The following is a 19,209-nucleotide window of genomic DNA, read 5'->3' on the forward strand; positions in this document are numbered from 1 at the left end:
ATGCCACAATAGGGTGTTGGCATTAAAAATTGGCACAGTTTAGAAACCAAGATCAGTAGAAAGGGTTATTCACAAACTCCCACTTATCACAGTAATCAGCTGTGAAAACAGATAGCTTTTCCAGGACGAAGGAGATGTTCTCCTTTTTTAAAGAAAGGGGCTTCCCTTCCTCCACAATCAACTCTGCTGTCAAATGTATCTTTCCCATTTCATGCACATCTACTCTCACCCCATCCTCCTGCCACCCCACTAGGAACAGGGTTCTCCTTGTCCTCGTCTACCACCCCAACAGCCTCCAGGTCCAACATATTATTCTCCGTAACTTCCACCACCTCCAATGGGATCCCACCACTAAGCATATCTTTCCCTCTCCCACCTCTCTGCTTTCCACAGGGATCGCTCCCTACGCGACTCCTTTGTCCATTTGTACCCCCCCCACCCCACCCCTTCCCACTGATCTCCCTCCCAGCACTTATCCTTGTAAGCCAAACAAGTGTTACACATTCCCTTACACTTCCTCCCTCACCACCACTCAGGGCCCCAGACAGTCCTTCCAGGTGAGGTGACACTTCACCTGTGAGTCGGCTGGGGTGATATACTGCAGCCGGTGCTCCCGATGTGGCCTTCTATATATTGGCGAGACCCGACGCAGACTGGGAGACCATTTCGCTGAACACCTACGCTCTGTCCGCCAGAGAAAGCAGAATCTCCCAGTGGCCACACACTTTAATTCCATGTCCCATTCCCATTCTGACCTGTCTATCCATGGCCTCCGCTACTGTAAAGATGAAGCCACACTCAGGTTGGAGGAACAACACCTTATATTCCGTCTGGGTAGCCTCCAACCTGATGGCATGAACATTGACTCCTCTAACTTCTGTTAATGCCCCACCTCTCCCTTGTACCCCATCTGTTATTTATTTATCTTATTATTATTAACAATCCCTCCCCCTCTCTCCCCCCTCCCTCTCACTATACTCCTTGCCCATCCTCTGGGCTTCCCCGCCCCCCCCCACTTCTTTCTGCCTAGGCCTCCCATCCGTCCCATGTCCCCCTCATATCCCTTTTGCCAAGCAACTTTCCAGCTCTTAGTTCCATCCCTCCCCCTCCTGTCTTCTCCTATCATTTTGGATCTCCCCCCTCCCACTTTCAAATCTCTTACTATCTCTACTTTCAGTTAGTCCTGACGAAGGGTCCCGGCCCAAAACGTCGACTGTACCTCTTCCTAGAGATGCTGCCTGGCCTGCTGCGTTCACCAGCAATTTTTATGTGTGTTGCTTGGAATTTCAGCATCTGCAGATTGCCTTGTGTTTGAGCTTTTGTTACTGGTAACCAAATAACCTCTGGATTTCATAGTGTGATCAGTAGCAGTGGCTTCTATAGAATCAGCAAAAGGTGCCACTGTGGTTGTATTTAGCTGACATTCTACATGGGCTTGTCATCTTGTATGTGTGAGCTCTGGGCCCGGGGTGGTCGGGGACATTGCACTCTTTCGGGGGCGGTGTGGAGCACCCCCCCCCCACCCCCGGCTCCCCACAGTGCTGCTCAGATGGAAACAGGATCTATTATGGTCAACCGTGGATTAATGGCACAAGTTTTGGTCTCTTTTACTGCGTGATTGTGATAACACTGTATTTGCTATCTTGTGTGTGCCTTGTGCTGTGTGTGACTGTTGGCATTGTGTTTTGCACCCTGACCCCAGACTAACACTGTTTCCTTTGACTGTATTCATGAGTATTTATGTATGACAATTAAACCAATTAAATTGTCCTTTGCGCTGTATGACTCCTTGTCTATTACCTACAACATTGTATTACCTGACACCCTACCAAAATGAAAAGAAAACATCATTAAGTAGCAATTAAAGATTTGTTCTTACCAAATCATGCCTATAAATCCAGTTTCCCGAATCATTCATGTTGTATTGTCCAAAAGTCCCTATCATAGTTCCTGTCATCTCCTAAAGTGAAAGAAAGTCAAATGTAAATGTATTTATCTAGGTTCTTCAAATTGGCTGATATAAACCACATGCATGATTACACACACAATGTGCTTTGAGCGTTTATGAAATAAGAGGCAACTTACTAAGTTTGAGATTAAAGGAGGTGGGAAAATGAATTGTGTCAATATTACGTAATCAATTCTTGTTATGTGTTGAGTGGTGTTCTTTTCCTTCACTTGTAATAAGTGAAGGAAAAGAAGGCCTTTTATCCAAGTTTATTGATGATACTAAGATAATAGGTGTCTAAAATATAGAGTGGAGATATTTTTAAAAACTTGTAAAGTACTGGTTATAGATGGCTGCCAGATCTGGACAGCTGTTTTGCACATTTAAAGATATTTCAATAGATTCAAAATCAAATTTCTCAAAAGCAGTGGATTAGAAGCATTAAAATTATTAATATTAGATGCAAAATATTTGCAACCATATCAATAAAACATTACAGATTGCCATTTACATGAGATATTTTTAATTTAAAGCAATTATGGTCTAAAACATTGTCTAATCACATAGGTTTATTGTAAACATAGTCAATGATAAGAAATGAACTCAAGGAAAATCTCAGAAGTTATTTCACTTGTCAAAAAATGAATGCAGTTTTGAGCCCAACTTGTATCCTAATCAACTATTCTGCTCAGTTGAAACTTTTACCCTGGTGTTCACAAATAACACCCTTTCTCAACTAACTGCTAGTTATACAATATCCCTGTAGGCTGGTTTCAAGATTAGTGGGGAGACCTGTTTCATGGCCACTAAGCTTAAAATCCTGATCATTAGCTTCAGCCACTTTCAGTCATTGTGTATAAATGAATGTGCTACTTTTAAAGATGCATCAAAACAGATATTTCTAGGGATTCGTCATTAATTTTTGAATTAACTGTGAATTGGCTCTGGATGGGGCAGCGAACAGTAGGCACACCATATTTAGGGTCAGTATACCTTAATAAGGAAGGAGGAAAACTAACCAATAAACTCTGATGCAAACTATGTTTTCATAGATCTTGAAAACCAATTTCCCTCTGGTGTTCTGCATCGAGGAACATCCAACTGACATTCAATGTCTAATTGAGGTATGGAGAATGATACCCAATTTAAAGAAATGTTAGTGAAACATAGTGTAGCAAGAATCAGTGCATTTGCGAAAAAAACGGGAGGAAAACCTGAATTCCGACAAATGGAAATGTCACAATTTCTGTATAGTATTGTTGCTATTTAAACTTACATTAAGATTGGTGTAACATCTAAAACTTAGACAAACTTCTATAGTTGTGTGCTGGAGAGTATATTGACTGATTGCATTATAGCCAGGAAAGGAAACATCAAAGCCCTTGAATGGAAAATACTACAAAATACTACTGACTGTCACCCAGGTCATGCTCTATTCACACTGCTGCTATCGTGGGCCCCTGTCACCCAGGTCATACTCTATTCGCGCTGCTGCCATCAAAAAGAAGGAACAAGAGCCTCAGGACTCTCACCACCGGGTTCAGGAACAGTTATTATCCCTCAACCATCAGGCTCTTGAACCAAAGTGTATAACTTCACTGAAATTCACTTGCTCTGCCATTGAAATGTTACCACAACATACAGACTTCAAGGATTCTTCATCTCAAGTTCTCAATATTTATTGCTTAATTGTTTATTATTATTATTTCTGCACACAGACTGGAGCATATTTGCTGCCCATACCACCACAGACTCTCAGGTTAACATCGATTTATATACCAACTCTGTCCTTGAGCACATCAACAAGTGTGTAGATAGAGTGACATCACAAAAACAAATAAAAGTTTTCCCCAATCAGAAACCATGGATGAACAGAGAGGTTCACCTCCTGCTCAAAGCCAAAGATTCAGCCTTCAGGTCTGGAGACCGGGAGGCTTACAGCTCAGCCAGGGCCAACCTGAGAAAGGGAATCTCTCAGGCTAAACACATATACAAACAGAGAATCGAGCAGCATTTCAACTCCTCGGACCCCCAGCGCATGTGGCATGGCATACAGGTCATTACAGACTTCAAACCTCCTGGTACTAAGCCCCCTCCCTGATGAGCTCAATTGCTTCTACGCTCGCTTTGACCGAGAGAACAAGGAGGCCACCCTCAAAGCGGATCTCCCACCTGGTGAACTGCCTCTCTCACTTTCTACCTCCGATGTTTGTGCCACCCTGAGCAGGTTGAATGTACAGAAGGCAGCTGGTCCGGATGGAATACCTGGTCGTGTGCTCAGAGCCTGTGCAGGGCAGTTGGCCGGGGTCTTCACGGACATTTTTAATCTGTCCCTGGCCCAGGCAATTGTCCCCACAAGCTTCAAGAACGCCACCATCATGCCAGTGCCGAAGCATTCCACTGCCACAGGCCTGAATGACTTCCGCCCAGTTGCACTCACCCTCATCATTGCAAAGTGCTTTGAGAGACTGGTTCTATCACATCTGAAATCCTGTCTGACCTCTACTCTGGACCCCCATCAATTTGCCTATCTCACCAACAGGTCAACAGAGGACACCATCTCCACTGCACTTCACTCTGCCTGACCCACCTGGACACTCTTACGTCAGAATGCTGTTCACTGACTTTAGCTCGGCATTCAATACTGTGATCCCCTCCAAGCTGATCACCAAACTTCACCAGCTTGGTATCAGCTCATCCCTCTGCAATTGGACCTTGGATTTTCTGACTAACAGACTCCAATCAGTTAAGTTAGACAACCTCTCCTCCTCCACTCTCACCCTGAACACCAGTGTGCCTCAAGGCTGTGTGCTGAGCCCTCTTCTGTACTCCCTTTTCATCAATGACTGCGTTCCTGTACATGGTTCTAACTCCATAATCAAGTTCACAGATGACACCACGGTGGTTAGTCTGATCAGAGGGGATGACGAGACGGCCTACAGGGATGAGGTCCAGTACCTGGCTGCGTAGTGTGCTGACAACAATCTGGCCCTTAACACCCAGAAGACCAAGGAGATCATTGTGGACTTCAGGCATGCTAGGAGTCACACTCACATCCCCATCTACATCAACGGAACTGTAGTGGAGTGTGTATCAAGCTTCAAATTCCTTGGTGTCCACATTTCCGAGGATCTCACCTGGTCCCTGAACTCCTCCATCCTGATCAAAAAGGTGCAACAGCGCCTTTATTTCCTGCCAAGCATGAAGAAAGCTCACCTCTGTCCCAGGATACTGACAGACTTTTACCGCTGTACCATTGAGAGCATACTCACCAACTGCATCTCAGTGTGGTATGGCAATTGTCCCATATCAGTCCGCAAAGCACTCCAGCGTGTGGTGAAAACTGCCCAGCGGATTATCGGCACCCAATTGCCCACCATTGAGAACATCTACCATAAACACTGCCTGGGCAGGGCGAAAAGCATTATCAGGGATGCATCTCATCCTAACCATGGACTTTTTACTCTCCTCCCATCCGGTAGGCGCTACAGGACCCTCCGCTCCCGCACCAGCAGGCACAGGAAGAGTTTCTTCCCTGAGGCTGTGACACTGCTGAACCTCACATCACAGTGCTAAGCAGTATTGCATCCGTATTGTACTGTCTCAGTACTTATACATTTGTGTGCTGTAGCACTTCTTTTATTCGCAGTTATTTTGTAAATAACACTATTCTTTGCATTGTTAGTCAGATGCTAAATGCATTTCATTGGCTTTGTATCTGTACTCGGCACAATGACAATAAAGTAGAATCTAATCTAATCTTCTTTCCTTTTGTACTTGCACCATTTGTTGTCGTTTCCACACTGGTTGAATGCCGAAGTTGGTACGGTCTTTCATTTATTCCACTGTGGTTATTATTCTATTATGGATTTATTGAATATGCTTGCAAAAAGGAATCTCAGAGTTTCATATCGTGACATCATATATGTAGGCACTTTGATAATAAATTTGCTTTGAACTTTAATTGATAGGAATTAAAGTGCAAATTCAAAACTTTTGACATGATGGACAGTTGGGTAATCGAAATGTTGCTGCTTACCTAACTCATAATTATTTTTTAAGGGTACACCTGTACCAGTATTCTCCTTGTCCTCCTCTCCAATTGTCAGTATATCATTCTATTATGCAAGAGTATACCACAACAGGGCATTGGCATTAAGAATTGGCACAGTTTAGAAACCCAGATGAGTAGAAAGGATTTTTCACAAGCTCCCACTTTTCACAGTAGTCAGCGGTGAAAACAGACAGCTTTTGTTGCTGGTAACCAAATAATTTCTGGTAACATAGTGTGATCAGTAGCAACGGCTTCTATGGAGGGTCAACAAAAGATGCCACTGTGGTTGTATTCTACATGGGCTTGTTATCTTGTATGTGTGAGCTCTGGGCCTGGCGGGGTGGGGGGTAGTGGTGGGTTGGGTGGACGTCGGGGCCATTGCACTCCTCTGGGGACAGATTGGTGCACCGTTTAGCCTGTAGCCTTCCACCCCCCCCACCCCACCCTTGCAGTGTTTGTTCAGATGGAGACAGCATCTATTGTGGTCAACTGTGGATTGATGGCCTGAGTTTTGTCTCATTTATTGCCTGATTGTGATAACATTGTGCTTGCTGCCTTGTGCTGTGTGTGACTGTTGGTACTGTCTTTTGCACCTTGATCCCAGAGTAACATTGTTTCCTTTGACTGTATCCGTGAGTATTTATGTATGACAATTAAACTTCAATTGAATTGCCCTTTGTGCTGTATGACTCCTTGACTATGACCTACAACAATGTGTCACCTGACACCCTACCAAAATGAAAAGAAAATATCATTCAGTAGCAATTAAAGATTTGTTCTTACCGAATCATGCCTATAAATCTGGATTCCTGAATCATTCACGTTGTATTGTCCAAAAGTCCTCATATTTCCTGTCATCCCCTAAAGTGAAAGAAAGTCAAATGTAAAGTGTATTCATCTATGTTCTTCAAATTGGCTTATACAAAGCACTTACATGATTAAACACAAATTGCTAATAGCTTTCACACACAAAAAATGCTGGTGAACGCAGCAGGCCAGGCAGCATCTATACGTTGACTGTACCTCTTCCTATAGATGCTGCCTGGCCTGCTGCGTTCACCAGCATTTTTTGTGTGTTGTTTGAATTTCCAGCATCTGTAGATTTCCTCGTGTTTGCTAACAGCTTTGAGAGTTTATAAATAAGAGGCAACCGATTAAGTTACAAATAAAATTAGTGAGGAGGTGGGATTTGGAGCTGTGTCATTAGTGCATAATCAATTATTGTTGTGTGTTGATTGGTGTTCTTCATGGACTTGTAATGGAACAACAATGAATGAAGAAAAAGAAGGCCTTATATCCAGGTTTATTGATAATACTAAGATACTAGGTAGCCAGAATATAGAGTGGAGGCATTAAAAAAACTTGTAAAGGACCAGATATAGATGGCTGTCAGATTTATACATATGTTTTGCACATTTAAAGATACTTCCATGGATTTAAAATCCAACTTCTCAGAAGTAGTTGATTAGAAACATTAAAGTTATAGCATTAGGTGCAAAATATTTCCAACTATATCTATACAACATTACAGGTTCCACTTACATGAGGAGATATTTTAATGGAAAGAAATTATGGTCTAAAATATTGTCCAATTACACAGGTTTATGGAAAATATAGTCAATAATAAGAAACTAAATCATGGAAAATCTTAAAATGTTTGGAAAAATGAATAAAATTTTGGCTCAATTTTTATCTTGAACATTTTTTCTCAACCAGTAATTTTATCCTGGAGTTCACAAGTAACATCTTTTTCCAAGTAACTGCAAAGCATAGTAAATCCTTGCAGGCTGATGTGATGATCAGTGGTGAGACCTGTCTCACAACCACTGAACTTAAAATCCTCATCAATAACTTCAATCATTTTTCACTCAGTGTGTATGAATGAATGTGTTTCTTTTAAAATTCCAGTAAAACAGAAATTTCTAGAGTTTGACTGTCAATTTTTAAATTAAGTATTTGAAAACTATGCAACAGTAGATGCACCACATTTATGCTCAGTATACCTTGATTAGGAAGAGGAAGATCAATCAATTGACTCTGCTTCAAAATATTTTTTCAATGACCTTGAAAATCAAATTCCTTGTGGTGTTCTGCATAGATGATCATCAATATATAACTGAGGTATGAAGAATACTACCCAAGTTAAAGAAATGTCAGTGAGGCATAGTGTAGCGAGAACCAATGGATATGAAAAAAAAGGGGGAAGAAACCCTGAATTCCAGCAAATGGAAATACCGTAATTTTGTACCAAATTGCTGCTGTTTAAGCTTAGACATGGTGCAATACTGAATGGAAAGTGGAGGAAAGATTGCAAGAAAATATGTATTAAATTATTTACTGATTGCTTTAATTTGTGCTTTGTGAATTTTAATCATTTGGAATTAAAGTGAAAGCTCAAAATCCTTGACACGATTGATGGTTGAATAATGGTACTGCTCAGATTACTTATGGGTAGATCTCTTCTACCATCCGCCTCCCCCTCTCCATTTGACTAAGGCTCTCCACTGAGAGGGTTCGATCACGGACGTTGTGTCTCAGCTGTCTACATGATACACCAGCCAGAGCACTACAATATGGAGGGCAAGCGATTGCCCATGGAGTGGCCTCCCAATCTCCATGTAGATGATGAATCCAAATGAATCGCGGAGACCAAAACAGTTTAGCACCAGCGGAGTCACAGGAGTTGCCAATCAGCATTGAGCTTGATGTAGGACTGCCTTAGGGACTCCAGCTCTGGATATTTCCCTTGGGGTTTACTCCCGAAGCCTTCCCCATGAGTGGCAATAGCTGCAAGGCAGCAGAGACTTGAGATCAGAGTTTTCCTTCTCTTAGATGAGTTGCCAACCACGGCTGATAGTCCTATCTGCCCAAAGTGACTGGTTTTAAGGTGCCAGTAAAAGGCCCTAAACCCTTCACTGGTCAGTAGAAACAGAAGACCAGGAACTGGACTTGGTTGTCAGAGGCTATTTCAGATGCACGCAATTGGAAGCCTTTAACAGGTAGTGGTAGCTTTTCCCTACTACCACCTCCAGCTATAACAACCTTATCAAACCACCATGTGACAAGTTGCCCATTTCCAGTACTGCCAAAGTGCATATATCTCATTATTTAGGCAGTACTGACCTTGTGAGAAGGGCTAAAAGGGTATTTTGAGCTTCAAATGTTTGCACTAACCAATTTATTACAACATCTCATCATTTTTCCTAATGCTAAATTTTCTATGTCAAAGACGATATCATTTACATTCTACAGAAATTATTTTACTTACGTTATCTTTTTCAGAACTATTGTAGTTCAAACTTGATTCTTCAGGCAAAGGCAGCTTATCTGACAATTTCTGAAATCAAACAAAACCTCTTAAGCACCCAAGACCTGTTTTGAACAATGTCCATTACAGTCCTATTAGTTTGACTTATTAATTACACCCATTCCTATAAAAAGTATGGCATCAACTTTAAATTATTAAGTAGGAACATTTTTCAGATCCTGGAAATCTGAAATAAAATTAACACTAATTCATCCTCTTTTATATTAAGTAATTATATTACTATGTAATCTATTGCAACAATTTTTTGCTTCACTTGGAGTTCATTATATTCCCCAATGAATGAGGATGAAGAAAATAACTGAAGAGAAGTTGTAAGCTTGTACATAAATGGCAAACCAAATTTGGAAGCCTGTTTTTTTTCATTGACAAGTAGGATTTTTTTAAAGGCATCGTTGGATCTGGCCCACTGCTCAGTCATCATCTGTGGTTCCTACCAGTCAACATGCACCTGCTGAAGATGCAGAAAATTGATCTCTCACACTTCTGCACCTTGCGGGGAGGGGGGCAGTGAACTTTGGAGACATCTAGATGTCATGGTCTGGTCTGTGAAGTCCGCATTCCGATTCACGGTCCGGTCCGTGGACTCAGGACTCCGGGTCTTCCAGCTGTCCCTTGTTTTGATTGAGTTAAGCATAGGCACCTGATTCCCATCTTGGGGCTTGGAATATAAGTAGCCTTGGGGTTGAGTGTGAGCTGCTGGTTTGTCTTGTCAGTCCTCCTTGGAGCAACCTGCTGATGGAAGGCTAGTGAAACAATTTATGATCTCTAGGCCTGGTTGGAGGACCACTGCTTCATGGAGCCTTGTTGCCATTTGTCAGAGCAGTCATCGTGGTATGGATTCGGCTGTTTCTGTAGCCAGCCAAGGTTGCTGGCTGCCCCGAGACTCAGAGCCACCCCGGATTTAGCTCCTTTCCTGTCCTTGCCTCCATTGGGTAGGCCAGGTTGTAATTGCCATTACCCTACGGTTGGTTCTGTCCCTTGCCTCTGTCGGGTAAACCAGGCTGATTGCCGTTACCCTGCGGTTGGTTCTGTCCCTTCCTGACACTTGCTTCCGTCAAGTAAGCAGGCCGTTTGCCGTTACATGACAAGGTGCAGAAGTGTGAGAGATCAATTTTCTGCATCTGCAGTTGGGTCTGTCCCTCCCTGTCCTTGCCTCTGTGGGGTGAAGTTCCGCATCCTGCCCAGGAGTTCCGCGTCCTGCCCAGAAGTAGCTCCAAGAACCCGAGCTCCGAGACCCCAGGCCAAGCTCCGAGACCCCAGTCTGCCGCACCAAGCCACTAGACCCCAGCCACGTCCTGTCCCCATTATGTTATGTCATGTCCATGCCTGGTTCTGGGGCCTGAGCCTGAGGCAAGACCCAGGTTCTGGGTCCTTGTCCAGTCTCTGGCTTGGAGCCCAAACCCAGGCTCCTAGTGCATACTTCCTTGTCCGGGTTCCCTGTCTTGTCCATGCCCTAGCCCAAGTCTGCGTTCTTGTCCCTGCTCCTTGTCTGTATCCTGTCACGTCCCTTCTCCAGTCAAGTCCTGTTCCTTGTACTTCAGTGTCTGTGCCTCGCATTTGGGTCCGTTCCCACCCCCCCATTGCGACATTAGATTCATGAGGTGTACTACAAAAGCTCTCTGTCCAGAAATGAACTTTAACAGAAAGCAGCGTTGAGGGCTGACTTTCATCTCCTGTCAAAGAACTGAAAATTTCCGACTGTTCTTAAATGCTTGAGATAGTCGGATAATTAAAAACTGTTCAAATTGAAGTAAATGATTTAAAATTTATGTTAAAAAATGCTTGTTAAAAACTCAAAGATCTTGGGAATATTGGGGATAAAAGTAAACTAATTTAACTTAACTAAAATATATATTTTCCCTTTATGTTCTAAACCACATATCTAAAATTTTTTTTGAAATCACTGGAATTCCCAAGAGTGTGACAGCTTACTTCCAAGCCTACACCCCTTCCCTGGACTCCAAATGAGGTTCAGTAATTAAGCACAGTGATTGACATGGCATTATTTGGCACTAAATAATATGATAATATGCACAACATACATCAAAGTTGCTGGTGAACGCAGCAGGCCAAGCAGCATCTATAGGAAGAGGCGCAGTCGACGGTTCAGGCCGAGACCCTTTGTCAGGACTAACTGAAGGAAGAGTGAGTAAGGGATTTGAAAGTTGGAGGGGGAGATGCAAAATGATAGGAGAAGACAGGAGGGGGAGGGATAGAGCCGAGAGCTGGACAGGTGATGGGCAAAAGGGGATATGAGAGGATAATGGGACAGGAGGTCCGGGAAGAAAGACAAGGAGGGGGGCGGTGACCCAGAGGATGGGCAAGAGGTATATTCAGAGGGACAGAGGGAGAAAAAGGAGAGTGAGAGAAAGAATGTGTGCATAAAAATGAGTAATAGATGGGGTACGAGGGGGAGGTGGGGCCTTAGCGGAAGTTAGAGAAGTCAATGTTCATGCCATCAGGTTGGAGGCTACCCAAACGGAATATAAGGTGTTGTTCCTCCAACCTGAGTGTGGCTTCATCTTTACAGTAGAGGAGGCCGTGGATAGACATGTCGGAATGGGAATGGGATGTGGAATTAAAATGTGTGGCCACTGGGAGATCCTGCTTTCTCTGGCGGACAGAGCGTAGATGTTCAGCAAAGCGGTCTCCCAGTCTGCGTCGGGTCTCACCAATATATAAAAGGCCACATCGGGAGCACCGGACGCAGTATATCACCCCAGTCGACTCACAGGTGAAGTGATGCCTCACCTGGAAGGACTGTTTGGGGCCCTGAATGGTGGTAAGGGAGGAAGTGTAAGGGCATGTGTAGCACTTGTTCCACTTACACGATTAAGTGCCAGGAGGGAGATCAGTGGGGAGGGATGGGGGGGACGAATGGACAAGGGAGTTGTGTAGGGAGCGATCCCTGCGGAATGCAGAGAGAGGCGGGGAGGGAAAGATGTGCTTAGTGGTGGGATCCCGTTGGAGGTGGCGGAAGTTACGGAGAATATTATGTTGGACTCGGAGGCTGGTGGGGTGGTAGGTGAGGACCAGGGGAACCCTATTCCTAGTGGGGTGGTGGGAGGATGGAGTGAGAGCAGATGTACGTGAAATGGGGGAGATGCGTTTAAGAGCAGAGTTGATAGTGGAGGAAGGGAAGCTTTCTTTAAAAAATGAAGACATCTCCCTCGTCCTAGAATGAAAAGCCTCATCCTGAGAGCAGATGCGGTGGAGACGGAGGAATTGCGAGAAGGGGATGGCGTTTTTGCAAGAGACAGGGTGAGAAGAGGAATAGTCCAGATAGCTGTGAGAGTCAGTAGGCTTATAGTAGACATCAGTACATAAGCTGTCTCCAGAGACAGAGACAGAAAGATCTAGAAAGGGGAGGGAGGTGTCGGAAATGGACCAGGTAAACTTGAGGGCAGGGTGAAAGTTGGAGGCAAAGTCAATAAAGTCAACGAGCTCTGCATGCGTGCAGGAAGCAGCGCCAATGCAGTCATCGATGTAGCGAAGGAAAAGTGGGGGACAGATACCAGAATAGGCACGGAACATAGATTGTTCCACAAACCCAACAAAAAGGCAGGCATAGCTAGGACCCATACGGGTGCCCATAGCTACACCTTTAGTTTGGAGGAAGTGGGAGGAGCAAAAGGAGAAATTATTAAGAGTAAGGACTAATTCCGCTAGACGGAGCAGAGTGGTGGTAGAGGGGAACTGATTAGGTCTGGAATCCAAAAAGAAGCGTAGAGCTTTGAGACCTTCCTGATGGGGGAATGGAAGTATACCATCCCTCATCAGGAAGGTCTCAAAGCTCTACGCTTTTTGGATTCCAGACCTAATCAGTTCCCCTCTACCATCACTCTGCTCCGTCTAGCGGAATTAGTCCTTACTCTTAATAATTTCTCCTTTTGCTCCTCCCATTTCCTCCAAACTAAAGGTGTAGCTATGGGCACCCATATAGGTCCTAGCTATGCCTGCCTTTTTGTTGGGTTTGTGGAACGATCTATGTTCCGTGCCTATTCTGGTATCTGTCCCCCACTTTTCCTTCGCTACATCGATGACTGCATTGGCGCTGCTTCCTGCACGCATGCAGAACTCGTTGACTTTATTAACTTTGCCTCCAACTTTCACCCTGCCCTCAAGTTTACCTGGTCCATTTCCGACACCTCCCTCCCCTTTCTAGATCTTTCTGTCTCTGTCTCTGGAGACAGCTTATCCACTGATGTCTACTATAAGCCTACTGACTCTCACAGCTATCTGGACTATTCCTCTTCTCACCCTGTCTCTTGCAAAAACGCCATCCACTTCTCGCAATTCCTCCGTCTCCGCCGCATCTGCTCTCAGGATGAGGCTTTTCATTCTAGGACGAGGGAGATGTCTTCATTTTTTAAAGAAAGGGGCTTCCCTTCCTCCACTATCAACTCTGCTCTTAAACGCATCTCCCCCATTTCATGTACATCTGCTCTCACTCCATCCTCCCACCACCCCACTAGGAATAGGGTTCCCCTGGTCCTCACCTACCACCCCACCAGCCTCCGGGTCCAACATATTATTCTCCGTAACTTCCGCCACCTCCAACGGGATCCCACCACTAAGCACATCTTTCCCTCCCCCCGCCTCTCTGCATTCCGCAGGGATCGCTCCCTACACAACTCCCTTGTCCATTCGTCCCCCCCATCCCTCCCCACTGATCTTCCTCCTGGCACTTATCCGTGTAAGCATAACAAGTGCTACACATGCCTTTACACTTCCTCCCTTACCACCATTCAGGGCCCCAAACAGTCCTTCCAGGTGAGGCATCACTTCACCTGTGAGTCGACTGGGGTGATATACTGCGTCCGGTGCTCCCGATGTGGCCTTTTATATATTGGTGAGACCCGACGCAGACTGGGAGACCGCTTTGCTGAACATCTACGCTCTGTCCGCCAGAGAAAGCAGGATCTCCCAGAGGCCACACATTTTAATTCCACATCCCATTCCCATTCTGACATGTCTATCCACGGCCTCCTCTACTGTAAAGATGAAGCCACACTCAGGTTGGAGGAACAACACCTTATATTCCGTCTGGGTAGCCTCCAACCTGATGGCATGAACATTGACTTCTCTAACTTCCGCTAAGGCCCCACCTCCCCCTCGTACCCCATCTGTTACTCATTTTTATACACACATTCTTTCTCTCACTCTCCTTTTTCTCCCTCTGTCCCTCTGAATATACTTCTTGCCCATCCTCTGGGTCACCCCCCCCCCTTGTCTTTCTTCCCAGACCTCCTGTCCCATTATCCTCTCGTATCCCCTTTTGCCTATCACCTGTCCAGCTCTCGGCTCTATCCCTCCCCCTCCTGTCTTCTCCTATCATTTTGCATCTCCCCCTCCCCCTCCAGCTTTCAAATCCCTTACTCACTCTTCCTTCAGTTAGTCCTGACGAAGGGTCTTGGCCTGAAACGTCGACTGCGCCTCTTCCTATAGATGCTGCTTGGCCTGCTGCGTTCACCAGCAACTTTGATGTATGTTGCTTGAATTTCCAGCATCTGCAGAATTCCTGTTGATTGATAATATGCACAGCAGGCTTGGTCCAAACAAGTGTTGTGGACTTACTAAACATGCAAAAGTCCAACATCAGAAGCTCCATTCAGAATCATCATCTCAAGGTTTACTTCAATATGTTAATGTATCTTATTGATACACAAAGATATTTAAATTGTAGCCCAGTTTTACTCACTTTAATGTCAATATGAGCTCCCTCCTGGTCACATTGCATAATTGATCCACAGGCATACTCAGTTCTGAACGGGAAGAGACTTCTCTTTTTCATGGAAATAATCAGACAAAGACCCACTATGAAAAAGAAAAGTATTTATTTAAGTCTGCAAGAATTAATAGATTAAAAATGTTCAGTGGGTCAAACAATGTTTTTGCCAAAACTTAATGAAATTGAAACTTTAATTCAAAAAGGGAAAATTAAAAAATTTATTTCTTGTATGTATAATTTGATTCAAAAACAGACAATTAAACAAGGAATCCAGAAGTCAAAACAAAAATGGGAAACAGATCTGAATATTAATATTGATGAAACAAATTGGTGAAAACTCTGTCTTGACAGTATGACAAATACAATAAATGTTTGACTTAGATTAGTACAATATAATTTTTTACACCAATTATATATTACACCACAAAAAATAAATAGATTAAATTCAAATATATCTGATAAATGTTTTCGGTGTAATCAAGAAATTGGTACTTTTTTACATTCTACTTGGTCTTGTTTTAAAATTCAACTCTTTTGGATAAATTTAAGAGTCTTATTGGAACAAATTACTGGAACTCAACTTCCACATAACCCTGTATTATTTCTATTAGGTGATATTGAAGGGATAAAGCTGAAACTTAAATTGAATAAATATCAGAAAGAATTTATAAAAATTGCATTGGCAGTAGCTAAAAAGACTATAGCAGTTACTTGGAAATCTGATTCGTATTTAAGTATGAATCGTTGGAATAATGAAATGGCTAGTTCTATTCCATTCGAAAAAATTACTTATAATTTAAGAGATAAATATGCAACATTTTTGAATATTTGGCGCCCTTATTTACGAAAGATAGGATGGCATATTTAAGTGCTCCGATAAAGATCTTGGTCCCTTGGGGAAAGTAACGAATAAGTATACCAAATTTATTTTGAATTCCATGGAGCATGTGGAAACCTTCCAATACCCAGGCAGCTCTTCTGTTTTCTTCTTTTCTTTTTTAGGTAGGACTTTATATGGGGGGGGGAGGGTTAAAGGGAGGGGAGAAGGTAGATATTATCTTTTCATGTATTCTTTTTGAAAACTCAATAAAAATTATATTTTAAAAAATGTTCAGTTAGCCAAAATAGTATCTAAATATTAAGTGCAAATAGTGATTGTAAAATTTTGATATCTACAGCACAATGGAAGGAAAACAAATTTAGGTAGGTTAGCTATATGAAGGAACATACTTTTTCGATCAAGTGCAAAACGAACTGAATAATTAATGAGATTTGTTTAAACAGTACATTTCACTAAATTTATTAACATTAAAGCCACTATAGAGGACCAATTCTTCCTGACGTGATTAATAGCTGAAATAATCACTCAAGATAATGGAAGTGAAAAATCTACTATCATTCAAAAGGCAATAGGGTGGTGTAGTAAATGAACCATGAAGCTCCAAATGGAAGTTTATCACCCACAGAAACACTTACATACAGGTTATCATCAATTATCAATCACCTTAAAATAGGTCAGATTATTTTTTTGTGATACTGATTCCTAATCAGAAATCCTTGTTCATTGGAAGACAGAACAAAAAATTAAATTCTGATGTCAGCAAATATTTGTTAAATTTAATCCATTAATGTGTAAAGCACACAATATGACTTAATCCTTATCTGGAATTAGAGAGAATTGAAAGTAAAACAAATGGAAATGCTTAGCAAGTCAAACATTGTCAGTGGATAGAGAACCAGGGTTTAATTGGTCGCAAACACCCCACCCTTCCCCTAGTCTCTCGGATCTGAGGCAATCATTTTGATAAATTAGATAATTAAAAAGCTTGACATGTATTATTAAGAAATCTTTCACATTGAGTTTTACTGAATCACAGTTTGAGTATGTGGTTACAGTGCAGCAATTTACTTACATAACAAAAGCAGCAAAGCTACAAACATAAGGAAAACAGCAACAACGCTCAGAGCAGCAGTTGGTGGCTTAGGAGCAGGGCATCTTTTTCCATCAGGACAGGAACAGACCCATACATGTAATGTGTTCCTTTCGACCAATCCCTGTCTATCTTGAATGGTCAAAGGTATGGTGTAGTTTCCAATTGGAATTTCCTTTCTTCTTAAGAGATTAACTGAATAACCTGCCATGAAAGTACCAACATTTATTGACACAAGATTAGTCAGTAAATACAACTATCAATGACTGAAAAAGCCCATTCCAAGTTAAGCGTCTGTCATTATATATTAATCAGAACTAAATGTCAATATTCTAAAAAGAATAAGGTGACTTTGGCTAGCAGCATCAAGTTTACCACCTACCAGTCAGTGTATCCAATTCCCACAGTTCCTTAACTTTTGGTTCATTATCCAGAAGTGAAAACTTAAATGGCCCTGCAAATGGACTCAAGTCGTCATCTTCTGCTTTAACAGTCACAAACTGAGTTTTGCTATTATAGCACAGTTTTTCATACGTTGAGAGCAAATAGGGCTTATTGTCATTGACATCATTCAACATAATATTCAAAGTAGCAGTGCCTGTTAAAGGTGGTGTTGCTGGAAAAAAAGCAAATCATAAATAATGAACTGTACTTATAATAAAATATATAAATTTATCTTAAGCAACACACAAAATGTTGAAGGAACCTAGCAGGTCAGGCAGCATCTATGGAAATGAATAAACAGTCAACATTTTAGGCTGAAACCCTCCTGCAGGACTAGAAAGGAAGGGGGAAGGCAAAAGAGGAAGTTTATCTTTCTTTTGAATAAATAGTCAAATATCATCTAAATTCACTTCCTTTCTTCTTTTCTTTTATCCTTGAGCAAGCCCATTGGTTTGGAATTACCAGTCAGCTGAGCTCTTGCTTTGGAAGCATTTCACTCAAAACTGGTACAAGTGCAATTTATATTGGAATCATAAGTAAAATTTACAATCAGTTCTGCTGTGTGTGTTTGTGCGTGCGTGCGAGAGAGAGAGATCACATGATGTAGTTAATATGAATGATCCATCATGATCTAACACCAGCATTCAGCCTGTTTTGACTGTTTTTGATATTGATATCTAGTATTAGAAGCAACAATGAACAATTCAAACTCAGCAGGGGCCCAGCCATGTAAACAAATACTCCACTCCTACCTCTAATGATGGCAGTATAGATCTGTGACGTAATTCATTCTAGAAACTAACCACAGTATTTATCCTGGCTGAAGGCTACGGTTACCTTATAAGGTAACTGGAGAATGCACCCTAACAGGTGTATGTAACAAGTAACAAGATACAGACCTCAGTGCCCTAACCATTCTCAATGGGGATTTCAGTACAGGAGAGCAGCAGTCCAATCAGTGGCAATCAGCTAGGGGAAAATTTTGGACTTTTGCCTTCATGTACAAGTCCTAAGTTCCCGCACAATTTTTTAAGTAAAAAAGCGAAAACCTCTGTGAAGTGGTTGGTCTTTTAGCAGAAGATCCAGTCCTATCATATTAGGACTTTCCCTATATTAAGACTAAACACTTTCCCCAAGATATTCATCCAAATTAGAGGCACCAACGAAATCCGAGGGTAAATTGCTATGGCACCTAGTTCCAAAACTCATCGGAGAAGAACCACATGTTGATTGAAAGAGGAATTCAAAAACAAAATGCAATGAAGTGGAAAATCCTGCACTGCATGAGATCAGATTCGAATAATTGTAAGAGCTAATATAAGTCTCAAAGAGCAGATTCAGAAAGACAAAATTAACACATCTTGAAATGTACCAGATCTAATAATAGATTTTAAGAGAATAAGTTGAAATCCATCGAAATTCTCTTCTTTTATCTTTAAAGTCAATGAAAAATGTTTAGGGAAATAATGCAAATTGCAGGTGTGGAGAAAAATTAGTTGTAATTGAGTTACTGTGGGTTGCTTAGAAGATAGAAATTTCTAATGCGTCATATTAGAAATTTTAACTTCAATGGGCAAAATACTGAAGTAACTGCCACCAACCACAATCAATTAAACCAAATAAGTGCCCATTGTGGAAAATAATAAATTATTGTGTTTAAAATTCTTCTTAGATTAAAATAGATTTCCAAAGCAATGAGGCTTTAAAGATCTGAAAGTAATCTCATTATCATTGATTTTTACAGCAAGATCATCATTAAAATTCATCTGGAAG

At 42.1% G+C, this 19,209-nt stretch overlaps 1 protein-coding gene across 2 annotated transcripts in view; it reads right to left on the reverse strand.

Moving 5' to 3' along the window:
- Window positions 1-19,209, reverse strand: part of LOC134342832 (cadherin-like protein 26) — a 112,693-nt gene that overhangs the window by 22,220 nt on the left and 71,264 nt on the right. For both annotated transcript variants that reach the window (XM_063041444.1, XM_063041445.1), the window contains exons 10-15: window positions 17,375-17,608; window positions 16,975-17,196; window positions 15,032-15,147; window positions 9,271-9,339; window positions 6,786-6,863; window positions 1,880-1,960 (exon numbers count right to left, since the gene is read on the reverse strand). In XM_063041444.1, the coding sequence (XP_062897514.1) occupies window positions 1,880-1,960; window positions 6,786-6,863; window positions 9,271-9,339; window positions 15,032-15,147; window positions 16,975-17,196; window positions 17,375-17,608 (800 nt within the window). The remainder of the gene's footprint in view (window positions 1-1,879; window positions 1,961-6,785; window positions 6,864-9,270; window positions 9,340-15,031; window positions 15,148-16,974; window positions 17,197-17,374; window positions 17,609-19,209) is intronic.

Source organism: Mobula hypostoma, chromosome 2 (assembly GCF_963921235.1).
Source record: "Mobula hypostoma chromosome 2, sMobHyp1.1, whole genome shotgun sequence".
Lineage (NCBI taxonomy): Eukaryota > Metazoa > Chordata > Chondrichthyes > Myliobatiformes > Myliobatidae > Mobula > Mobula hypostoma.